Source organism: Barbus barbus (assembly GCF_936440315.1).
Source record: "Barbus barbus genome assembly, chromosome: 18".
In the NCBI taxonomy this organism is placed as follows: Eukaryota; Metazoa; Chordata; class Actinopteri; order Cypriniformes; family Cyprinidae; genus Barbus; species Barbus barbus.
Genome location: NC_136746.1, coordinates 29,084,176 through 29,100,930, shown reverse-complemented (window position 1 = coordinate 29,100,930; position 16,755 = coordinate 29,084,176). Strand labels below are relative to the sequence as shown.

General features: G+C 34.7%; 1 protein-coding gene across 2 annotated transcripts in view; it reads left to right on the top strand.

Moving 5' to 3' along the window:
- Positions 1-16,755, top strand: part of LOC306884584 (AT-rich interactive domain-containing protein 4B-like) — a 79,750-nt gene that overhangs the window by 10,987 nt on the left and 52,008 nt on the right. For both annotated transcript variants that reach the window (XM_079440567.1, XM_079440566.1), the window contains exons 3-4: positions 12,993-13,103; positions 16,203-16,268. In XM_079440567.1, coding sequence (XP_079296693.1) covers positions 12,993-13,103; positions 16,203-16,268 — 177 coding nt within the window. The remainder of the gene's footprint in view (positions 1-12,992; positions 13,104-16,202; positions 16,269-16,755) is intronic.

Below are 16,755 nucleotides of genomic sequence, written 5' to 3'. Positions count from 1 at the left end.
GGTCCAGAATTTTGTGACTGAACTTGTTGGTTCATTCATAGTCTGAACTATTCAAAGTCTTCGCAAAATGAGGATAAACACTCATTTTATATCAGTATACTTTTTTTTTTCCTATTTTTTTTAAAGTTGACATTAGCCTACACTTAGACTAATGAGCTGTATTGACGTAATACAATATTTTAAACATAAATAAACATTAATGTTAATAAATAAAAAAATATTAATTTATTTAATATGAATTCTTAACCATTTCAATAAATTTAAATGTTTATATATGATTTTTTAGCAGTTTGAGTATAAGGAAGGCACATTATAAATACATTTTTTTATTATTATTATTATTATTAATATCGGTGCCATTTAATGGTTTGTTGCTGCCATTTTAAATTTTTTGCTGTTATTATTATTATTATTATTATATAGTTATTAACCATGTTTGCTGTTAGTTATTTTATCACAGTCAAAATGGTCTCTAATCTGTTACCTTAAATGACTGTTATTGTTAATAAACTGTTAACTAATCATTTTAATTTTAACTAATGATTTTATTTATTATGTTTGTGTTATTTTGAGCATTCAGATATTCATTCATTCAGTGCCTTTTACTTATTTGCAGTTGCCGCCATTGTCAACATAAGCAAAATAATAATAATATGACCAAGTTATTTTTCACTTCAAAAATTAGATCCCCCTTGTTTGTTAAAAGCTTTTCACAATCATGGCTCATCTAATCAGATTTCAAAGTCTGAATAATCAGTTTCATAATTTAATGTGTCATTAAAATTCTGTTGCAATTCCTTAAAAAAACAATTAACAGCCAGTGCGGGCCAGTTTTATTTACTCATATTTACCAATTTTATTATGCTGATTTTGGACTAAAACATGATTTTGTTAATATTATTTATTTGTTTGCTGTCCACCACATTATGATGTTGGTGCGTTGTCTTTTATTTGAGTAGTATCTCTTCTCTCTTCCATTGTTGACATGCTCATTGTCAGAGGAAAGAGCCGAACACATGTGTTTAATCAGGCGGTGGACGGCAGGGGAGAATTTTCCACCCCAGCGGAGCTAGGTGAATCGAAAAGCTGTAAAACAGCCAACACGAGGAACTGTTTTCCTCTCGCACAAAGTCCAGCAATAGCTTTTCTGGCGTTTCAGCTTCTCAGGTTATATAACCTTCACTTGAGAGGAGTTTGTAATAACGTTGGCAGAGCAGTGCAGGATTTTGAAGTCTTTACACTGCTGGCCAAAGTTCCTGCAGCCGAATGCAAATGGCAGCACGGAGGAATCTCCTGCGCTCTCCTGCACACGCAGCCCTGCCTTTGAGCAGAATCCGGCTGCATGATCCAGAAAATACATGAGTGCTGCTCTTTGTTAGCTATTCTAGAGTAATGGATACTCGCTCTGCAAAGGCGTGACTCGTCAAAGTACAACAACACTGATGTTGTCATTTAGAGCAAAGCCAATTGAATTTCTGGTTTGCTGTTTGGATCATTTGTCAACTTTTTAACAGCAAAGTGATTAGTAAGACAAATTAGGTAGGGACAGTTCACCCAAATTTGAACATTCTGTCATTGTTGTTCCAAACCTGTACGAGTTTCTTTCTGCTGAGGACAAAAGAAGATATTTTGAAGCATGTTGTTAACCAGTGTGGGGAAATTTACTTTTAAAAATAATGTATTACAATATTGCGGTACTCCCTAAAAAATAACTAATTATGTTACGTCGTTATTTTTTATGGAAAGTAATCTTATGTTACTTTTGCATTACTTGTCAAATCTGGGCTGGGCTTGCTTGTTTGTTTTTAATATTTAAAAAAGTCTGATTGCTTGCAAAAAAATAATAAAATAAATAAAAACATAAGCCTCTTGAAGTAACATTTTTGCTCATTGACTTCCACTCAAAAAGTGCTAAATTTCACAATTTCAAACAAATGACAAATAACGCATTAAATTAATTGTGAAATTTTGAAGTAGAAAGACTGAAATAGTATTTTCTTGTTATTTTTTTTTACAGTGTAGGGTTTAGATTTTCCTCAACTTAGTATAAGCAAAAAATAAAAATAGAAATAAAATAAAACCAATAATAAAAATGAAAAATGACCAATATTTCTGATGTATTAAAGGGACAATTCAGCCAAAAATGAAAATTCTGTCATCATTTACTCAGGTTGTCCCATACCTGTATGAGTTTTTTTCCCCCCCTGATAGACCCAAAAGAAGAAAATGCATCGCCATGAGCATGCATAAATTCTGTTAATGTGGCAAGATGTAAACAACTAACTCCGTTTTACAGATTGCTTAACTGAAGTCACGTTTGGGCGATGTTTCACTTTGTTTCCTCAAATTGCTCCATGTTGCTAACATTAAGCATAATTGCTGCTGGCTGATACATTTCCTCCGTTCCGTTCTGCAGTAGCCTCGTCTGAAGGGTTTGTGTTTGACAGCCAGGCGTGTGTGTGTGTGTGTGTGTGTGTGTGTGTGTGTGTGTGTGTGTGGATGGAAATGACCTCATGCATGTACATTCAAGTGATTCATTTTGGTCATCTTTGGGGGAAAAATAGGCTAATATGCATAATAGTTTGAAGGTGGTGATCTGTCATTTGCTTCTACAAATTGGCTTACACAAAATGATTGATATATTTATGTTTATGAACATTATATGCTTTCAATCATTCATAGCTCAAGTGCATTTAATGTATATTGGTGGTTTAAAGTGTGAATAAATGAATGGCCATTTACACAGTGTGTTTTTCCATGTGCACTTTGCCTGTTTTCCATTGTTTTTCTATATAAACATGCACAAATGTTACATGAGGATGTGTTTGACTGTTGCTCTCATGTCTTTAAGACATCAAACTTATTTAAATGATAAAAAAATGCACTTAATGTAAAACACACACACACACAACAATAATGATTATTTTCATATATTTTAGAAGTTCATTCTATTTTTTATTTTATTTATTTTTCATGTAAAAATATAAAAATATTTTATTTATTTATTGTGGTGAGGCGAGTGAAAATTTTGGTAGGGCAAGTAATTATTTTATTTATTTATTTTTATTACTTTTAAATTTCTATGTAGATGCACTCCCAACAAAATCACCCCACTAACTCTTTCAAATAAGGCCATTTTTTTTTCATATCGCAATATATTGCAGAAAATTAAAATATTGACAGTTTTTTCCAATATCATGCAACTCTTTTCCATACCCGTCAACCAGTTATTTTTCCATACATCAAAAGTTCCTAGTGTCTGATCTGTAAAGTTTTAAAAAGGCCAAAAAACATTTTTGGACAAAAACTTTGTGCACTATATTCCATAGGCACAGCTATTGTATGGGCGTATGACAGGGGTCTTCAGCTAAAATGGCTTGAGGTCCAGTAATGAACCCTCCCCACCAGCCGAGGTCCGGACAAAAACAATTGATTGTTTTTGCCAGGCCAGGGTATATGCAAGATATTTAAGCTTAATTTCAAGACTTTTAAAGACCTTTTTTAAGACCTGCACAAAAATAAAATAAATAAATAAAATAAAATGACTGTAAAAAGCATGATTTACAGATCAGATGCAGGTTTTCACAAAAAACATCAAGTATTATATTAATTAAATAACATATATGAATATATTTTACTGCCTTAATTGTTTACATTTTACAACACATTACCTTCTTGTTGATCCACCAGTTCCCATTTACAACTCTGCGTGTTTTGCTGCTTAAAATCATGGGTTGTTTTCACATTGGTCTTTGACAACAGCAGACGTACAGGCTGATTGAAAATGGAAACTCATTCTCTTCCAGCGGAACGGCAGGACACAAGCCCAAGAGACAGACTCCACAAAGCAGCGCAGCAGCTGAATCTGAAACATGAAGCGCTCATATTTATTGAATGAATAGCCTTTTTAAGTTTAATCGCAATTCTTGTCTTTCAGTCCCCACATTTAAGACCTCCTGAAATCATAATTAAGACTTTCTTGTACCATTTAAGACTTTTTAAGGACCCGTCCACTTTCCTCATTTTTGAAAATGCCATTGTTTTTCACTCACTGAAAGTTTAATCTGTGCGCACCGCTCTTTTCTCTCATCACTGCACGCACGACTGCACCCAAATGGCTCTAGAGCTGACCTTGATGTGCTTAATATAAATTTGATGTATTAAATTAGCGTTTGGTATTTATTTAATTGTCAAAAGCCTTCACGAATTCGGACCGGAGTCTGCCATTTGGCGACCCCACTACCACTACCATACAGACTACAAAAGCTGCGCCTGTTGAAATAGAAGCACCCCGTCAGGTTTAAATCTTAACCTTCTGTTTTGGCTGTATATAGACGGGTCCATATGGGACGGCTTTTGGGTCCGGATCAGGACCGCGGTCCACCTGTTAGTGACCTATGGCGTATGACTTCAGATGAATATTGCAAGTCTTGTATTGACTACTTTCATGGTGTTGCTGTTTTGTTTAAAGGAAATTAAAGTCATCATAACTGGTTTGAAACGACATGAGGGTGAATATATATAATACCCCGTTATACCCCTGTTCCCCTGTTGAAATGTCTAGAGATAGTGATTATGGGCTGTAAACCCAAAGCTGATGTAACGCTCATGAACTCATGAAGATTATGCTCATAAAAAAACAGTTTTGGTTACTCAGATGCTCGACGCCGTGTGCTTTTTCTGCACACCTCTCTGAAGGAGATTCAAAGGATTTTTGAAAGTTAAACTGCTGAAATAAACTCTTCTTGAAGTGTAGGGTCGCTCTGATCATGCATGAGCTGAAAACACCTTAAGGGCTTCGACTATATGAAGCCAGAAGCTCCAGTAATAAGTGTGTTTGCTCGAGGCCTCCTGACCTTCAGATCTCACATATCTCTAGTTGGTCACCATCTGTGTCCAAATTTGCTGAAATGGGTTTTGAGGCTGAATATCTCTCGCCATCCTTTATGAAACACAACAGATGAAGCCCTAGTAAGTGCTTACTAAATCAAACGCTCCTGATCTGATACTTGAAGTGACGTTTTCTCAAGTTTTAAATTATTTAATTATGCTATGTACCAGTTTATTATGAAGAGAGCTATAAGTAAACTATAAGCTAGTAAATGTGTAGACCAACGTTCTGAATACACTAGCTATATTTGAAATGAAATGAAATACTGGTGTACTATTATTAAAAAGTAGCAGTACTTCTATCTTGGTTCCTAATGTAGTTGGGTTTTTGTTTTTGGTTCCTCTTTGTTTAAGTTGGTTTGAATAAAATGTGCTATGCATAAATGTATAATAGTTTTAAGTAGTAGCATATTTAGTTGCATTATATGCAAAGATAAACATTTGAAGAAGTATCATTACAGTGGCTTCATTGTTGTTTATAGGGCTGTGTATTGGCAAGAATCTGGCGATACGATACGCATCACGATACAGGGGTTGTGATACGTTATATTGCGATACTGTAAGCAAGGCGATAAATTGGGATATTTCTTATTTTAGGAATAGGATATATTTTTTAGGAAAGCTGTCATTAAGAGCACACCACTATATGCAAACCTTAGCAATAAATAAATAAATAATTGTTTAACCAGAACACACTGGGATCTGCAATTGCAATAATCAGTCCGTGTAACATTGAACGTTATTGAACCACTTTTTGTGCAGTACAAGTCAAGGGGGAAACATTTAATTGCTTGCAGGATTCTTATATAAAATGTATTTTATAAAAAGACCATATCTATTTTTAAACCCTGCTTTAAAGGTTCACAGTTTAAATTTACGATTGTAATATATAATGTCATAACATTTTGATCTGAACAAAAAATTACATCTGCTTCGTATCAATGAAAAATAAAGTAATTGCGGGATTCCTAAAGAAAACAAAACAACTGTAAAACAATAAAATAAATACAGATATTGAACATTCTCAGAACCTTTCAACTTGGATTTCACAGGTTTTTCAGTTTGTATTTGTTCCGTGTGGAATCGCTAAGACCGCGAAGCGAGCACTGCCCCAACTGCACAAAACGCCCCCAACACGAGAGAAAGCTGCAGCCGCGCAGCGACCCTATCACCTGCCGCGCCCCGCGCGAAGGCTCTTCACATGGGACGCGGCAAGTGGCGGAACCGAGGTGGCGCTAGCGGACGTTACCACAAAAGCCCAAATGACGGCACACTTCAGCTTTGTACACCGAAACGAGAGCTGGAACAATTCTTTCATCCTCCATTACTGGCAGCGAACTATATTAACGCTAACATTAGTGGTGTGCTCTAATGCTAGTATTTCCTGTCACTGTTTAGTTTCAGAGATGAAGACTGCTCTGTAGCGGTCGGGATATGAACTCAAAACGAAACAACTACCATGAATCCTGTATGAATTTTTTATAATTTTTTTATATCGATATTCCGTTTTCGAGAATTGATACAGTATCGCCAAACAAAATATCGCGATACTCGCGTGTATCGATATTTTCTTACACCCCTAGTTGTTTTTAAGTGGAAAGTCATGTTGAACATTGTGGCTTTCCCTGGTGGTATTCTGCACATTTTGCAGGGCCACATGAAATCTGTTATTTTTTCTTAAATTCTGTAGCAATTTTTTTTTTCTTCTTTTTACTGTTTTAATTTCTCTGGGCTCCATTGTAATGGTTAAATTAAATTGTATTAATCAAAAAGCATGTCTAATTAATTAAAGTATCTCTATTTTATTTGATCTATATGTCTTTTTATTTAAAAAATAAATAAATGATCTGTACTGCGTTAGGCTAACCAAGACTTGTCTCGTCACTTGCACGTTGTTGCTCTTTTGTTGGTTTTGATTGCTTCTTATGTCATCATTTGTAAGTCACTTTGGATAAAAGCGTCTGCTAAATGACTAAATAAATAAATAAAGTCATGAAACATACAATTTATGTAAAACACCAAATTCTTTGTTTTCAGTTTTAATTTCTCTGGTTTCCATTTTAATGTTTTAATCGAAATAATTCAATTCATAAAAACTATTTAATTTATTCATTTGTGTAGAACAATAGGGCCCTATGAATTGTTTTTTTTTCCTGAAATTTAATTTAATGTATTTTAATTATTCCGGTAATTAAATGAAAGCATAAAACAAATGTATTTTATCTTTTAATCAAATAAGTTAGACAAACAATGTGCTACAAAACAAGGAACAATAATTGTGTAATTAGTCCTTAAAAATTAAAGTTGAAATAATTATTAAATTATTATCACTGTAGAATAGTAATATTTGTCATAATTTCAGGTCAAACCAGACTTCTTTGACAGTTTGCTGTGAAGACATTTAAGTTTCTGTGCGTATATGATATGACCGTAGGTTTTGTCAAATGCTCATGAAGTGACTCTCAGAGCAGCCCTGGAGATTAAGTTTACATATTCATGTCCTCCTATAGTAAGAGCGTTATATGTGCTTCAGTATGTGATGAAACCACGCTCTTGCATGCTGTGCACTGTATAGAAATGGCACGCTTCACTGTTAAATGTGTGCATGATTTATTTGTGTTTTGGTGCGGCTCTGGAGAACTGCACGCTGTCGCTGACTGTTGTTTCTCTGTTTCTCTGGAGCGCGTGAGGACTGATGGCAGTCATCTAAGAGCAGATTGTCAGGGCCGTTTGTGTGATGTTAATGAACATCTGTGGTGTGTCTGCTGATGCCCCGTCAGGCTGAGAGCCACAGGATGGGCCAGCGGAGCAGGGCAGGCTGGGTACTTCACTCTTTGGCAGCGCCACCGTTCCTTCTGGAGACTGAGAGAGTTTGTGACGATATGCGGCTTGCCGTGTGGGAAGCTGGGAACCCTAGCGGAAGTGAAATCTGTTATGCGTTTGAAGGAAATTGTATGTACGACTTCATATCAGCTGCATATTTACTGACAATTCATTTAAAAATGTTACAGAAAGAAGTAGTTAATAGTACCAGAAGTAAATGATTTTCATGCCGTTCATTCTCAATCTTCAATTTTAGTACCAAATACTTAGAATACTGTTAAGTCCAAGACTGCTACTGAGTAAAAGAAGGATTCTTAGTTCCTTTTAGTGAATCAAAAGCACTTGAATCAGCCAGGGCTGTGTTTCCCAAAACCAACGACCCATTGAAACCAATGGAGCTACGATCAACTTATCACTTATTGAACTACATATTATTTTAATCACGTTTCACTGCTACTGAATCTGTAGCATTAAATGTATAGCAACCAGTGCAGACCGAATCTCAAATGAATGACTCTTATTAGTTGCTTGGTTCTAGAATGGTTACTATAAGCTGAACTGAATATCAAATTGAATCAAATCGTTGACCATGATAATTGGAATGGAAACGAATTGTGAAACCAGTGAAGATTCACACTCCTACTATCTATCTATCTATCCATCTATCCATCTATCCATCTATCTATCCTCTTAAAAATAAAGGTGCTTCAAAAGGTTCTTCAAGCGATGCCATAGAAGAGCCATTTTTGGTTCCACAAAGAAGCATTCAGTCAAAGAACCATCTCTTTCTTACCTTTTTATAATCTGAAGAACCTTCTTTCTCCACAAAGAAGCTTTTGTGAAACAGAAAGGTTCTGCAGATGTTAAAGGTTCTTTATGGAAACATTTAGACAAAAGGGTTCTTCTATGGCATCATGAAGCCCCTTTATTTTTAAGAGTGTATCCTTTTCTGTGATTCCCATTATCACAATTTCTACTACTTTTATAGCAATTTTTTAAAATTAATAATTTAAATATCTAATTTATTTTAAAATTGATTAATTTAATGTATTTATTTATATTTTAAGGCAATGGAAGTTTGTTTGGATGGCTTTTGCAGAAATGAAGTTCTCACTGGGGTGCTTGCAGTAATGATGCTATACATTTGCATATTGATTAAGTTTCTTGTAGTGCCAACGATAAGTAAATCACAGCTCTGTTTAGTTACACTGTTGATATCAGTCGTAACAGGTTTTCAATGAAGCTTCTCTTGTTTTAGATGACTGCGTGAATCAGACCTGTCCATTGCTCATTTCTTTGCACAATTTTGTGTTAATGAGCCTTAGGAACCTTTTTGGAAGACTATAACAACTGCATGTTTGGGTTTTCCTGTCTTTTCTTCTGTGGTCATTCCAGTGCATGTAGTCCAGCCGCGTTTGACTAAATGTTTTGCATCTGATGGCAGTTAAAGAGCATAAAACACATGCTATTATGCTGTTCATCATGTGATCGTCAGAATCATTAGCTCTTCTGTGTTGTAAGGCTCTTGTCATCTGGCAGTCGGTTGTTTTGTCGTGGGTTTGTTTAAGCTGGGAGTTTAAACTGAGCAGCTGGCTTTAATTTACTGATGCTTTAGAGCTAGTATGATGGGCCCCCCCCCCCCCCCCCCCAAAGCCTAAGCAATTGCCAGATATTTTATATGCAACAGTTGTATATTCCAAGCAGAGTAATACAGTACTGTAAATAAATTGGACAGTTTAGCAATGAGCTGGCCAGATGATATATCTCTGTAGACAAGCAGTTAAGTGTTCATGTATCTGCGTAAGGAGGAGTTGGGGATGGAGGAGGGTAAGCGCATGTCTGTGCGACAGACTATGGCAAGTGTGAGTACAGATGATCTTATATGTCTTATTAATTGTAGTGGGAGGCGTTACGATCAGCTGAGCGTCAGCTGATGCTGCAGTCACGCCGTGGTCTTCCTGAACTATGCTTGAGCTCCATTCGTCACTCAAACTAGATGCATTAAACTGCAATAGTTTTAAAAGACAATATCTCAGTTTGCATTGAACTTTCAGCGTCATAACTTTGCAGATATTGTGTATGCTCAAACAGCAACATTACACACTAACTAAAGTTAAAAAAGCACTTTTCTCCAAAGTTTGAATGCCTGTAACTCAAAAAGAATTAAAGATAGTATAATGAAGTTTAGGATATTGGGTCTTACCAAACGTTCATTTTGGCATCTTCATTTTAAGGCCATATTTCCAGAGATATTGGGATCTCAATATGGCTCCAGGAGTAAGTGATAAATTGTACACATTTCCAGTGCTCAAAACCAAATGTGGGTCACTTTGCATTCAGATGATGCTTCTTTTCTTTTAAAGAGGAATGTCTGAAGAACAAATAATGTTGAAACTACAAATGTATCTCATTTCCTTCTGTCAAAACAACTGCATAGAACATACCTGTCCGAGTACCATACATATTCCTTTTCCTAAGTTTGCGTGCCTGTAACTTAAGAAGTAGTAAAGATATCTCAATATGATTTTAGATTCTAGTTCTTATTAAACCTTTCTTTTGGAATCTTCATTTTTAAGGCCCTGTATCATTCAGTCCCAGAGATATGGGGATCTCAGTGCAGCTCCATTGTTGACAATGGACAATTCAGATTTTACCCATTTTCAGTGGTCGAAAACCAAGTGTTGGTCACTTTGTATACAGCTGATACTTAATGTATTTAAAGAATGATGTCTGAATAATAAATAATGTTGAAACTAGAATTGTAGCTTGCGTGCCTCTATCAAAACAGTTCAAAACTTTTTTTTTTTTTTTTTTTCCCCAGCCCTAAAATTTACTAGTGAAAATAGTTTCTAGTTTTTTTATTTATTTATTTCCAGTGTTGATCATTCAGATGAATATTCCTGTGTTTGTCCATGATTAAGGTTCTTCGACTTCGGTTAGAAATTTAATCTAGGCTCTCAAGAAATGTCCAGCTTTTTGAGGAAAAATCTTGCTTTTGTTTTCGGAAACCAATCACCCCTAAGTCCCGATCACTGACACGTCAGGACATGAAGAAACCTGAACTGACAGAGCGGCGTTTGGAGGATGTTGTGTTTCAGCTGTGAAGTCTGGATGTCTCTGGGGAACTCTCGTCTCTGTGTTGGTTAAGATGTTTAGCGCGTGAGTGGGACGGTTATCTCCCAGCCTGTTCTCTAATGAAGCACAGACTCTTCAAACAAGACAGACGGGTCGTCAGGGTTCAGCTTCACAGAGCCGCTCCACCTACACACGCTGTTCCTGCGCTTACGCTCATCTTAAGACCAATAAAAACCAAGAGTAATGTATGTTCAGAGCTGAAATGTGCTGGCTGACTGTCATGTGTGAGGTGCAATTATACTGTAATCACAGATTACCAGAGATTAATGCTGTGTTCACACGGAGATGAATGCTGCTGCGTTTCTAACATTATCTCTGATTATTTTTCTCACTTCAACAGAATATATGTGGCCTTTACAGCATAGTACAGTCTGTGAGATGGTCCAGTTTAGTTTAAATTAAATGTAAATTATGATATTTAATTGAAAGTAAATGAAATTCATTGAAGTTGATTTGGTGATTCAAATCAGGGTTGTTATAGTTAACTAAAAGAGAAAAAAACAACATTAAAATAAACTAGGGCTGCCACTAACGACAATTTTTATTTCGATTAATCTATCGACTAATTTTTCGATTAATCGATTAATCTAAACGAGTAATTTCCCGCAAAAACAAAAAAACCAAAAATAATTTGACTTAAAAATATTTTATTAAACCAAACGAAATCCAAATTTCTATGAAATCCTTTTTTAAAGCAAAAGTGAAGTGCAACAGAGTGCAAGAAGCAAGTGTCCATCTCAGTCCAAATCACTGAAATCAGTTCAGTATTATAGTGTGAGAATGACAACATATCCACGTGTTCTTCAACAAAACACGTTTTAAAGAAGTATTTACCAGAAATATTATTTACCAGAATTTATTTAGGTGAAAAATGTAAATGTGCAGTATTTCTGAAAAAATACTTTTTTTTAAATATATAAAATCAATTAATTGGAGATGCTTTTTATTATTAAAATTTAATGGAACAATTAAAATGGAATCCAGAAATAATGGAAAACATAATTTGGTAAAGATAAAACTGTAAAACGCAATTAATTAGACAGGCTTTTTGATTAATAAAATTTTAAAAACTGGATTTGGAAATAAAACGGATTTCATAGGGCCATATAATTATAATATTTTTTTTGTGGTGAACAATAGCCTTTAAAATGACTTAAAATACATATATAATAGCAATGATGCAATAATAATTAGTTCAAATAAAGTATCAAAAGGAAGAAATCATATGGGTTTACTGAACAAAACTGTTAAAATACATAATTATGCATCACAACAAAGGCCTGCAGGGGCGCCGGCGGCCTGACGATTATTTTTACACATTACTGTTTAATATTGACCAAACACCATTTAATTCAAACGTACACTTAATCTTTAATATTTGTCCATTTCTTTAGGACAGAAATGCTATAGTCGCTGTAATTACATGAATATGTGGAGATCTATCCGTGTAACTCAGAGTGAGGGTTTGAGCTTTTATTTTGAAATCACGATGTATTCTCCTGTCTTTGTGTAGATTTATGAATAATTTACCTTACAAATCTGATGAAATGGCTTTTTTCATACCTTTTCTAATATTCATAAATATTTATAAAATGTACTATTATGTTATTGTTACTATTTAACTTCAGGAGTGTGTTTAGTAGGATAATAGCTTTTTGCTGTTGTATTAAAATTCATATTGTGGCAAACACCTTTCTTATTTTCTTCACGCTAGCTTTTTTCCATAGCTGTAATCTGCCAACTAGTGATGCATTTTAATGTCAAACAGTTTCCACATTCAGACGTCGTTACACCATTACACCCTCTGTATTTTCTTATGGCTTCATTTTTCTTACCTGTCTCACTTTACTAGTTCTCATCATTTTGCTTCCTAGAAGCATTTCGATTTCAAAGAGGTTTACAGCGGTATGCATACATCATCATGTTCAGTATCCAGCACACGTTGTTGTTTTATGTAAAGTGAATGGAGTCATGCAGCAGTTTTTCGCTTGGGACGAGGGTGATTGAACTGTGCTTTAGTGCCCTGAACACTCATTTCTCCAGTACATATGCCTGACCTTACATGCTTTTTCTCTCACTCATGCCACATTATCATTAATCGGCAATGAAATTCACACATGTTTTGTGTGTTTGTTGTTGTTCAGACACTGGAGGAGCCCCCTTACCTGACCGTTGGTACAGACGTGAGTGCCAAATACAGAGGGGCATTCTGTGAGGCCAAGATCAAGACCGCCAAGAGACTCGTCAAAGCAAAGGTGAGCCGCAAACGGGCCGTTATTTCTGCTGTTTGGGATCATTTGAAGACATTTTGAATGTATGGATGATCAATGATTAGAGAAGACTTTAATGCATGTTTGAGGTGTCAAAAATGAAAACCGTAAATAAAGGAGGAGGTCTGTATTTTGGTTGTTTATTTTTGTATTGCTAATCCCTGCTTTTGAAAGTAAACAACTCCAGTCTGATGTTTCTAAATGATTTTTATTTATTTTATTTTATTTATATATTTAATTAAAAAAAAGTCTCTTCTGCTCAACAAGGCTGCATTTATTTGCTCAAAAATACAGGAATAATTGTGAAATATTATTCCAGTTTAAAATAACCGGTTTCTATGTGAATGCATAGTAAAATGTAATTTTCCTGCGGCAATAAAATCAGAATTTTCTCCAGTCACACGATCCTTCAGAAATGCTGATTTGCTGCTCAAAAAACATTTCTGATTATATTATATTATTAAAAATTATTGTGGAAAGTAAAACCTTTCCCCAAGAAAGTACAAAAAAACAGCATTTATTTGAAAAAAAGTGTCTTTACTGTCACTTTTGATCAATGCAATACATCCTTGCTGAATAAAACTAATAATTTCTTTAAAAAAATATATATATAAAACATGTATTTGGGCTTGGATTGTTGTGAAGTTGGAGAGAAAATGGAGTCGGGTAATGAATGTGTTTTCATTGCTGTCTCTTCCGAGGAATCGAGTATTTTCTTCCTCTTTCTGTCTGCTCTGGTCTCTCTCCTCATGTGTTTCTGCTGATGGCTGTCTGATGTTTTATAATTCCTCTCTCATAGTCCTGAAATGTGATTAGCTGCCTGCTCGCAAACCAGAGACCTTGTTCAAGGTTGTAATCATATTCGTGCCGTTGTACTACTGATGACATCATTGCATCTCTCTCTCTTTCTCTCTCTCTAGCTGTGTTTATGCATTAGAAAGAAGAGTCTTTACATGGCACATTCACACTTTAATCTTGTCAGAGAAATCAAAGCAGAGCATTGGAGCTCATCATGCTTTTGTTTTATATTCCTACAGTCTTACTCATTGATCAAATGCATGTGCTTGTATGTCTTCCAGACTTCAGCATTTGGTTTTCTGTGTTTCTGTAGCTTGATTCCCAGGAAATGCATGAACTGATCAATTATATACCTTGAATTATATGGAAATCATTTTGGATCGTGAAGCGTCTGCCAAATGCAAAACGTGATGTTTTGAAAACTTATTCTGTTTATATAAATATCTCATCAAGATAATGTTATGTAGCTGTCTGACCTTAAGGTTTTAATTATTATTTTTATTATTGACATTTTTATTAATATTATTTCATTGTATTTTTATTTTCATTATATTTTATTTTAGATATAATATTGGATTATTATTTTTCTATATATTTTTTAAATATTCATAATGCATATTATGCTTAAGTTGATGTAGTCTAAGGATTAAGTTCATCACTGTCAAAAGCAAATTTCATTATTTATTTAGTCATCATTATGTAGTCTATTATTCGGTAATGTTTGAAGTTAAAGTTAGCTTATTGTGTCTGTGTGGACTCCTCCATGTGTCCTGACAGTGACTGTAATTAGAGATTTTCACGTGTGACCCGCTGCGGAGCGATCAGAGCTTCATCAGACACGACTGCCACGAGACGCTGAAGTGTGAGACTTATTATCTCCTGCGACGACGAGACACGCACACACACGTCTCTCTGATGACAGTCACAAACTGCTCACAACACGGCGCTTATGAGCTGGAGTAATGCATGTGTGGCTGTAAAACACAGACATCTGCCATGGGTGAGAAATAAAGGACTTCACAGAGTTAATGGACTATGGACTTTCTCATATTAATGCATATCATATAATCAATGTATTTGCATTTTATTAATATTTCTGTTTATGGGATTATCTCAGAACAGTACTGGACATTTTATGATGCTGTTTGATTTTTGATTTTTTTTAAAGAAATTATAATAAAATAAAGAGCATAAATAATTTATAAAAGCGTCTACTAAAGGCATAAATGTAAGTATAATAAACTTAGAATATTATAGAAAATAATAAAATTATAAAAATTATTTAAAAATAAATTATAAAACATTATAAAAAAAATGCATAAAAATAAAAAGATGAATTCATGAATGCAAATATAATAAACTTGGTTTATAGAAATAAAACATAACTATAAATAATACAATTATAAAAATTACTAAAATATAAATAACAAATTATTAAAATATAATTAATAATTATTGATAATTAAATCATAAAAATTATTTATCAAAGTGTCTGCTAAATGCATAAATGTAAATATAATAAACTTATTTTAGAAAATAAAATGCATTTTAAATAATTAAAATAATATAATTAAAAAAATATTTTAAAAAATCATAATGTATTAGTGAATTTAGAAAAATATGTTCTACTTAAGGAAACAATTGGCATAATTTGATTAATTCAGTTATATATTAAGTTTTATATTTATGCATTTTAATATATTTGTTTTAATCAAAGCACCTTACATTACACCTTAAGTTGCACTTTTCAGTTCATGCATTTCCTGGGAATCAAACCTGTGACATTGGTGTTGCTAGCGAATGCATCAAGAATGGTTATTCACAAAACCCGTGTTGGACTGTGTTGTTGTTTTGCATTTCTACAGTTGCAATTCAGAAATCATCTTCCTGTCATTCAATTTCAACATCCTGCAGAGAGGTTTCAATCGAATTCAAAGTCCAGTTTGTGAACCGAAAAGATGCAGAGTCTTAATTCTGCATTTTGCGCAGCCTGATGTGTGGCGTCTCGCAGGGTTGTGGGTATTTATGGAAATATGACATCTTGTTCCTCCATTTTTATCCCATCCTCTTGCACAGCATGTTTTGTCCGCCCCACTTTCTGTGTAATTATCTTCTGTGACACGCAGTGATTCAGTGACACAGTGTGTCTGTGATATCAGCACAGGGACGCTCGGCTCTCTCTGGTGGGGATCTGGCTGCCTGATATGAGCGATCGATGCGTCTTGGCCTTTAGGGAAAGCCCTTCCGTGTTTACTATCCTCACTGACTGTGTGTGGCTCTTTCCAGGTCACCTTCAAACCCAACTCGTCCACTGCGGAGGTGCACGATGAACACATCAGAGGAGTGCTGAAGGTAAGAGCCAATCTGCCTCCTGCAGCACAAATACAGGCACTGTTTGATCATTTATATGCTTTATAAACTGTTACACCGTGCCTTAAAGCAATAGTTCAGGCAAAAATGAAAAATTGCTGATAATTGACTCGCCCTCAGGTCATCCAAGATTAGGATGAGTTTGTTTCTTTATCAGATTTGGAGAAATGTGGCATTGCATCATTTGTTCACCAATGGATCCTCTGCAGTGAATGGGTGCCGTCAGAATGAGAGTCCAAACAGCTGATAAAAACATTACAATAATCCACACCACTCCAGTCCATCAGTTAATGATCCTGATGATTAAAAACAAAATTAATTTAAAGGGGTCCGATTATGCTTTTTCACTTTTTGAATTTTAGTCAGTGTGTAGTGTGTATGTTTGGGCATAAAAATATCTACAAAGTTACAAATCTTAAAGTCCACTCCAAAGGGAGATATTTCGTTTTTAAAAAATCCCTTTTCAAGA